Below are 8,171 nucleotides of genomic sequence, written 5' to 3' on the forward strand. Positions count from 1 at the left end.
TTGAAAACCGTATACCCATCTCGGCAATTGCGAGTGATTTGGCAGCAAAGAAGGCGAAGAGGAATCACTTTCTGATCACGAGGAAGAAGGAGAAGAGGAAGCGCTTATCATTGAATTGGGAGAGCCGAAAAGAAGGCAGTTCCGAACCCGAATCTACCCATGTCGAGAGCCAACCGAGCCTCAACGACGTCAAAGAGGTCTTGCAATACAAGGTCAATGATGAAAGATTGCTCAAACTCACTATTACGTTCGCAGACAAGTCGTTTTGCTACGAGAGGTTGGAGTACATCGGACACTCGGTGCTCAATTTGTTCTTTGCAAAGGAACTATACTTCCTGTATCCGGACGGGCACCCGGGTCGCTGACCCTGCTCAGAGCAGCCAACGTGGACACCGAGAAGCTCGCACGTGAGGCGATGAAGCTCGGGTTGCACTGGTATCCGCGCTCTAGGAAGCTTCTTGAGCAACAAGTAAGTTTCATATTTTTTTTTTAATTTTTCAACCTTAGTTTCCTTCTTCATTCCCATCTGTATGTGCATAGAATAATAAGGATCCTAATGAACATGGGAGGAGTAAGGTGGTTGCGCATATTCAAGAGTTTAGTAAGGACCATTGGTTTATAAGCTAACTGTCACGAAAATCAATTATATGCAACGACCGTTTGAATTCTTGAATCTAGGACACGTCCATAGAATTTAATTAATCGACATACGGTCTAATATATCAACAAAACAGAGACATGTAAAACAAAAGGTCAAGTTATCTTTCACATAGATAAAACTGCAGCAAACTGTCAAATAAGTCTATCTATTGACTTGGCCCAAAAGTAAATTTCTCATGGCGTTAACCATATTTTCAGCCATCGATACGATCAATAGTTATGATCGATAGACAACGGAAGAAGGTAACATGCATGATAGGAAAGAAATCAATGGAGATTCGGTCAAGATTACAAGGGGATTTGTTGCCTAACTGCATTGATTATTCTCCTGATTTTTAGCACATTTTGTAATCCCCATTATTCATGTATCTTTCATGTAGTTAGACAAGATTCATCTTATATAAGCCAAACCGACAATATTTTTTTCTAATGATTGACGAATATTAGTCTTTACCATCTATAATTGATTTTCATGACAGTTAAACTTATAAATCAATGGTCCTTACTAACTCTTGAATATGCGCAATCACCCAATTCCTCCAATATTCATTATGATCCTTATTATTCTATGAACATACACACAGGAATGAAGAAGGAAACTAAGTTTGAAAAATTCAAAAAAATATGAAACTTACTTGTTCCTCAAGAACAGGCTTCCTATGGCGCAGATACCGATGCAACCCGAGCTTGATTGCCACGCGTGCAACCTTCTCGGTGTCCACATTGGCCGCTTGGAGCCGGGTGCCAAGTCCGAATACAGGAATTACAGTTCATTGGCGAACAACAAATTGAGCACCGAGTCCTCGATCTAGTCCAACCTGTAGTAGCAGAACGACTTGTCTGCAAACCAATAATAAGTGAGAGCTTGTTCGAGGAGACTCAGTTCAGCTCGGAAGACTACATGATGCTCTACACGTGAGCCTCACTTCTGAATTTGTGACTTCAGGAGCTGTGATACTCAGAATTTTTATCCTAATGTCTTGATTGGTTTGCTAATAGTTGATTTTTTTTTCCTTCCAATCCTCCTGGCAGTACTACTTACAAAATGTGTACTCAAAAGCCTCCGCATGATTACTCCCAACAACTGTATGACAAGTGTAGAGAATCTTTTGAAGAGCATATCATGTCAGCGGCGAGGAAGATTTACTGTCCGCGATTCCCTTTTCCTGTTATATTGGTTGATTGTTTTCCCTTGAGTTTACTTGATTAGCTTTGCATGTCTGGAAAACTTGAAGTTGTGATATGGAATTAAAGAAGTTTTATCCAGCGTTGTTGTTGGAGTTGCATTCTTGTATATGTAATAGTTGGGTGCTTTCTTTTTTCTTTTACTTGCATTGCCTAAGTATCAGTTTTGTATAGTAAGTATGTGTCTTCATTTAAAAATTCATGACAGTGTCCTTCAATTCTTTGGAAATTTTCAGGGCTGTTTGTCCTCATTATAGCCTATTACTTTCTCTTCATTCTTTAGAAATTGTATTTTATGATTGTTTTTGCGAATTTTAGAAAAGGTTAATACCACCAAAAACCCCAAACTGGTATGCCTGATATAAATTTGCCCCAAACTAATCTTTTAACCACAAAAAACTTCAAAATAGTACACTTGTGATAAATTTACCCTCCGTTAGTTTATGTTAAATTTTACCATTAATTTGATGAGTTTGATGACATGTGGCAGTTAACAGGTGTATCAGTTTAGGGTTTTACCCTTCTGTTTATCATAGATTTACTAATTTATGATTTTTCAAGGTACTAATACAATTTAACATAGGGTAAATTTATCATAAAATATACCAGTTTTGAATTTTTGGTGGTCGAAAAATTAGTTTATGATAAATTTATCATAAGTGTATCAGTTTGGGTCTTTCGTGGGATCAACCTATAGGAAAATAACTAAATTGGAGGAAACAATGTAAATAAGAAAATATTGTTTTATCCCGTGAAGAAAAAAGAGTAAATTTGTTAAGGGCCCGTTTGGTTCGGCTTTTAGAATGCTCATTTGGGAAATGCAAATACTTTTAGGTGAAAGGCACTTGAAAAAATAAAATGGCATTTGGTAAAAAATTATTTGAAAGTCACTTGGGGAAATGCAATTGTGTTTGGTTATTTCTTTTTACAAATGAGCTTTGGGAGTTTTTTTTTATTATTTTTAAAAGTACCCTTCGCCGGCTCCGGCGAAGAGCTACGGTCGCCGGCGAGCCAAATCTGGCGTCGACGGCAGTCGCCAGAGGAAGCCTGAGGTCGCGCGACCCCAGGCGGCCGTCACCTGGGGTCGCGCGACCCAGGCGGCGAGGGTCACGCGACCCCAGGCGACGGCGCCTAGGCGATTGCGCGATCCCAAGCGGCCGTCGCCTGGGCGGTCGCGCGAACCCGGGCAGCGACGGCCTGGGTCGAGCGACCCCAAGCGGCCGTTGCTCGACCCAGGCCATCGCCGGGGTCACGCGACCTCGCCGGCCCCTCGCTGGCTGCCCTAGCCGGCCACGTTTTGCTGAAGAAGAATTTTTTTTTTTTTTGGGGAACATTCAGCATTCCAAATGCTACCAAATGAGCATTTGAAACTCCAATGCTAAACCGTTTCGTTTAGCATTTTGGGAATGCTCGTTTAAGGCCAAATGAGCATTCCAACGCTGAACCAAACGGCCTTAGTTGGGAAATAGTCCCATCCAATGAAGGAAAACCCTCCACAAAACCCTAGCAAAGACCGATCAGAACATGCAGAGCAACAACAAACAGCAACACATACAATCGCGACAAAAACCTCTGAAGAAAGAAGAAGCAGCTCAAGTTCAAGAACGCGCGATGAGAACGCTGGACGAGAAGGAGACGACCCAGGTGTTCGAGAAGCTCTTCAAGTTCACGGGCAACAACCTCAAGAACATCGTCGACGGCCCCTCCCACGAGGGCCCCGACCCGTCCCCCTGCCGCTACTGCTTCCGCCTCTGCAAGAACCGGGTCTACTACGTCAGCGAGTCGCTGGTCAAGCGCGCCACCAACGTCGGCCGCCACAACCTCGCCTCCCTCGGCACCTGCGTCGGCAAGTTCACCAAGGGCGGCAGCTTCCACCTGACGGTCCAGGCGCTCGGCATCTTGGCCGCCAATGCCAAGCACAAGGTCTGGCTCAAGCCCACCTCCGAGATGTCGTTCCTCTACGGGAACCACGTGTTGAAGGGCGGGCTGGGGAGGATCACCGAGAACATCAACCCAGGTGATGCGTCGATTTCAGCTAAAAAGATTCTGCAATTTTAGGTGTTGTTTGGTGAATGTAATGTTTCCACTTGAGGTGTTGTGGGGTGTGTCTGGATTTTGGAATGCGAGAGCGATGCGAAGCGGCGGGCGTAGAAACTTAGATGGAAAGGAATGTGATTGGGGTGGCGAGATGAAGGAACTTCATCTGAAGTGTCATACGCTATCGTATAAATTGAACTTAGGATTTACACTTTGTGCTGATAGGCTATGTAGTCAATGTTTTAATTGGTGATGTACTGTGTCTTTCTGGTCTTTTTTATGGGGTGAAGAAGTATCTACATAGATTGAAAATTCAGCTTGAATCCCCTGTTTTTTCGGTTAAATGCCTTAGGTTGAACAGCCCGGTCAAGGCAACCGTATTGAAGAGAACATTTGCAACATAGAACCGCAGGGTAATCTCATCCTTACGTGAGGTTTCAATCCGATGGATCCGTTGTAATTTGCTGGTAAAATGCGGCCTCGACGGAGATGATGGAGGGAACTCCTACTCTGGCTAAAGTTGCTATCTCTAATCGGGATTTTCAGTCATCAATCTCTTTCCTTTCCATTGCTCTCTTTCCTCCTGGCTTTGTCTCATTGTCCATCTTGGTCATTTAATTCCGTCCCAATTAGCCCCTACTCCTACTCCTCCTTTTCCTTTACTGTTGGCCCTTCTTCATATAACAATTTCTTGCTGTGTAATTTTTGGTTGTATACTTTATGTTGTTTTATTTTTTAATGTAAGAACCCTCAATTAAGTGAGAGGTGAAGAATGAGATTTTCTTTTTGAAGAACTTAAGGTTTTCAGTCTGTTTAAATTGGTTTAACTCTGTCTTTCTGCTCTTGGTTTTGGTTAGTCAAATATCTTGGTTCTAAGATAAAAGGAGATAGATTTTTTATCTAGATCAATGAAAACACAGGAGTACAATCATATCACGTGATGTTGAAGATAAGCAACTGTTTATTTTTATTAAAGAACGGCTAATTGTAGCTTTGAGAATGGTTGTTTTCCGCTTGTTGCTTATATTTGTCAAAACTTGATTATTTAGGGACAAGAGATTAGTCCACCCAAACCAATACTCAAGAAGTCCCTAGTTCAATTTGTCTTCCTTGTTTTCTTTCTCGTCTGGGATAAAATGGTTCACTAATTGATTGAAAGAGATCTGATAATTGAAAACAAATGTTGTGACAGGTGATGGAGTGGTGGTTTTTTCAATGTCTGACGTACCTTTGGGATTTGGGATTTCGCAAAGGTCAACACAGGATTGTAGGAAGTTGGATCCAAATGGGCTTGTCGTGATTCATCAGGCAGATATTGGAGAGTACTTGAGGATGGAGGATGAACTTTGAATGTGGGTTTGCTTATACATTAGGTTGTTTTGCTACTGTTGTTCAGATCCTTGTAAGAGCTTTGCAGCAGCATTGAATGACATTGAACATGAGATATAAAAGAGATGAATCATGGAGTTTTTCCCTTTCCAACCTCGTGGAGTGGCTATTTCGTTGGTTGTGCACCATGTCAATTTCTGTAATATGCTTCAAAGAAACATATTGCTCCGATCTTGTGGAATGACTTTAAGGTTTTAGAGATATTATTTTGTCATGGACATTGTTTCAGAGATGCTGAGATGTGCAAGTCTGGTAGATCTTTTTTATCACGTCGCTATGCCATGGAATTAGCCAACTCCTGTTTTCAGCTTTTTAAGTTGAATATCATACTTTTGAGCCGTTCAAACTTTTCAGCTCTTGGCGAACTGGTCGACAGAGCTCTTGCTTGTGCATGCTCAACATGATACTGTTATGGTTTGTACTTTCAAAAATATAACTCCACAGTTCTTTAAAGGAAAGTTTAGCAGTGTTAAGGTTCCACTGCAGTGCAGTTCATGGTCGGTCTAACAGTGGACATATGAAACTTGACTCAGCAGGTTTCATTGAGTATGTTGTGCTTTACAAGCCGAGTCTTCTGCTTCTTTTGTTGATATGTCTAAGAAAAGAGAGTATGTGTGAACATAAGATAAAAATGAACGGGCCCGGGCTGTTTCCATTGTAAATCAAATATTTTCGTCAATCTATCATCTCAGATGCATGAGTTACAACCAATGAATCAATTGGGGGGATTACTTAGCTACCATCTTCAATCCCTAGTCTCCGTTGTGGTTTAGTTTTAATCTGCAGTGACTGTTGTCTGACATTTAGAGTCAGCAATAAGAAATCAAGTTGGTGACCATTGACATTTAGAGCGGCATTTCTTCATCAGGTGCCCCTGGTGTTGGTATACTTCAATGATACTGAATTATGTTGACGGGATCTTCTCAGGGTTATGTAAATGTCAGTTTTGTCTTGGCATGATTAGAAGTGACAAGTGAGAAATTTCTGGGTTATATGCTCATTGTCAGGTTGGACTGCTGTCTTTGCATATTATTGCTACATCTGAGTGGACTGAGCGTGAGTGTATTAAAAGCATTGAAAGACCTAATACAGCTTAACTGTAGTAGGTATTTGAAATCTGGAAGTTCTTGTTGGATAGAGATCTGTCTCTTCTGGGGATTGGTGCTGTGTTTTGTCTAGGTAAATTTGTTTTTGCTTGTCTAATGTGCTGTTCCATTGATTTTTATAAGATATAGCTATTTATGTTAAACTTCGTTACACACTTTGCAGTACTTCTTGCACTTGATTTAGATACATACTCCTGATATACTCCCAAAAAAAACTAAATAAATACTCATGTGGAGGAACCTGTTCTTTTTCCTGTGTCTGTTGGAGAAAATATTGCTTATGGCCTTCCAAATGATAATGTTTCAAAGGATGATGCAATAAAGGCAGCCAAAGCGGCTAATGCTCACAAATTTGTAATTTCTCATCCACAGGTCTGTCATACTCGTCCAAATGTATCCTCGAGTTTTGCTTTCCTAGTCAACCGCTCCTATATATTGTCTGCTAAGTGCTTTTCTTGTTGAAAAGGTTATGACACGTCAGTTGGCAAGCTAGGAGGCCTTCTAAGTGGAGGCCAGAGGCAGTTAAAATAGAAAATTTGGTTGTGAATTCGTGTATCTGAATAATTGTGTTGCTTGATTAATCGATGTATCAAATGCTCACTGAGAGAGAATTGCATTGCCAGAGCCCTACTAAAGAATGCTCCAGGACTTATACTTGACGAGGTAGGTCTCTCTTGCGTCTCCTTGGTTGTCTATGATAATGGGGGGCTTTCTCTTACAGAAACAGTCAACTCTTTTGTTCAATATCTCAATGATGTGCTTTGGTGCAGGCAACAAGTGCCTCAAATGCAGTTAGTGAGCGCCTTGTCCAGGATGCTTTAAACCATCTGATAAGGGGCAGACAATGTTGGTGATTGCTCATAGATTGAGTACAGTTCAGAATGCCCACCAAATTGCACTTTGTTCATATGGGAGGATTGCAGAACTGGGGACTCACTTTGAGTCATTGGCTAGGAAGGGTCAATATGCTGCCTTAGTTGGCACACACAGGCTGACTTTTGAATGACCCTAGAGTTGCTTATGATGATGGAAGTTATACATATCATTTGAAAGGCGTGTCAGTCCCAATGTGATGCCTTTCTTAGCCATTTGGTAACTGTCAAGTGTAATTTCCGCATGCAGCTCCATTCATTCCCTTTCTACCCTCCTGCAGATGAGAAAGCAAAGCGATGTTAGTCCTCGTTTGAAGGAGATCTCGGATGAGAGGATCGGCCTCTCTAGTCTGCTTATCACATGCTGCTATAGGTGATCCTGGATCGTTTTGGTGTCATCATATGCGCGCATCCAGGGATTCAAACCCCGGTTGGTTCTAGGGAGGGTACTTGCCTGAATCACTTTAGACTCTCTTCTCTTTACTTGATATGGGGCTAATTCCAAAAAAAAAAAAGCACCAACTTAATTTTCTTGAGTGACAATTCTGACTTGGACATTTTTTGTCCCAATAAAAAGCACCAACTTTTACTCGAGTCCCAAATCCGACTCCAATGATGTAAAAATTTCCAAATTGTTCGGGCCGGGTTTGAAATTTAAGTGAACGTTGGTAATTTTTTATGAGACAAAAAAAAAGTTCGAGCTAGAATTGTCACTCAAGATAAAGTTGATGCTTTTTTTTTTAATTAAGCCCTTGATATGACTATGAAAGATTGAAGGATGTGTTACAAAGTCTATAGCTATACAAGTTGTGGTTGATAAGTTTGGGAACAAGCGGTTCATGGCAGGTTCATGTACACGATCTTGATCTGGGCCTAAATGATCAAGTGAATGTCAAAAAGGCCCGAGCAAAGATTTGTCGAT

General features: G+C 41.3%; 1 protein-coding gene across 1 annotated transcript; it reads left to right on the forward strand.

The window, feature by feature from the left end:
• Window positions 1-3,407: 3,407 nt before the first annotated feature.
• LOC130136175 (uncharacterized) lies at window positions 3,408-5,350 on the forward strand. Its single transcript, XM_056306319.1, has 2 exons — window positions 3,408-3,862; window positions 5,075-5,350. Exons 1-2 carry the CDS (start codon window positions 3,457-3,459, stop codon window positions 5,230-5,232), a joined length of 564 nt encoding a protein of 187 aa, XP_056162294.1. The 5' UTR covers window positions 3,408-3,456; the 3' UTR covers window positions 5,233-5,350.
• The last annotated feature ends 2,821 nt before the right edge of the window (window positions 5,351-8,171 follow it).

The sequence above is a fragment of the Syzygium oleosum genome, unplaced genomic scaffold, assembly GCF_021117445.2.
Source record: "Syzygium oleosum isolate NSW1041296 unplaced genomic scaffold, Sole_v2.1 Sole_v2.43, whole genome shotgun sequence".
Classification (NCBI taxonomy): Eukaryota; Viridiplantae; Streptophyta; class Magnoliopsida; order Myrtales; family Myrtaceae; genus Syzygium; species Syzygium oleosum.

Excerpts from the sequence above, each read along its gene's own strand:
- LOC130136175 (XM_056306319.1), top strand. The coding sequence starts at position 3,457 with ATGAGAACGCTGGACGAGAAGGAGACGACCCAGGTGTTCGAGAAGCTC. Across the intron at positions 3,863-5,074 it reads CACCGAGAACATCAACCCAG|GTGATGGAGTGGTGGTTTTT; the intron begins GTGATGCGTCGA and ends ATGTTGTGACAG.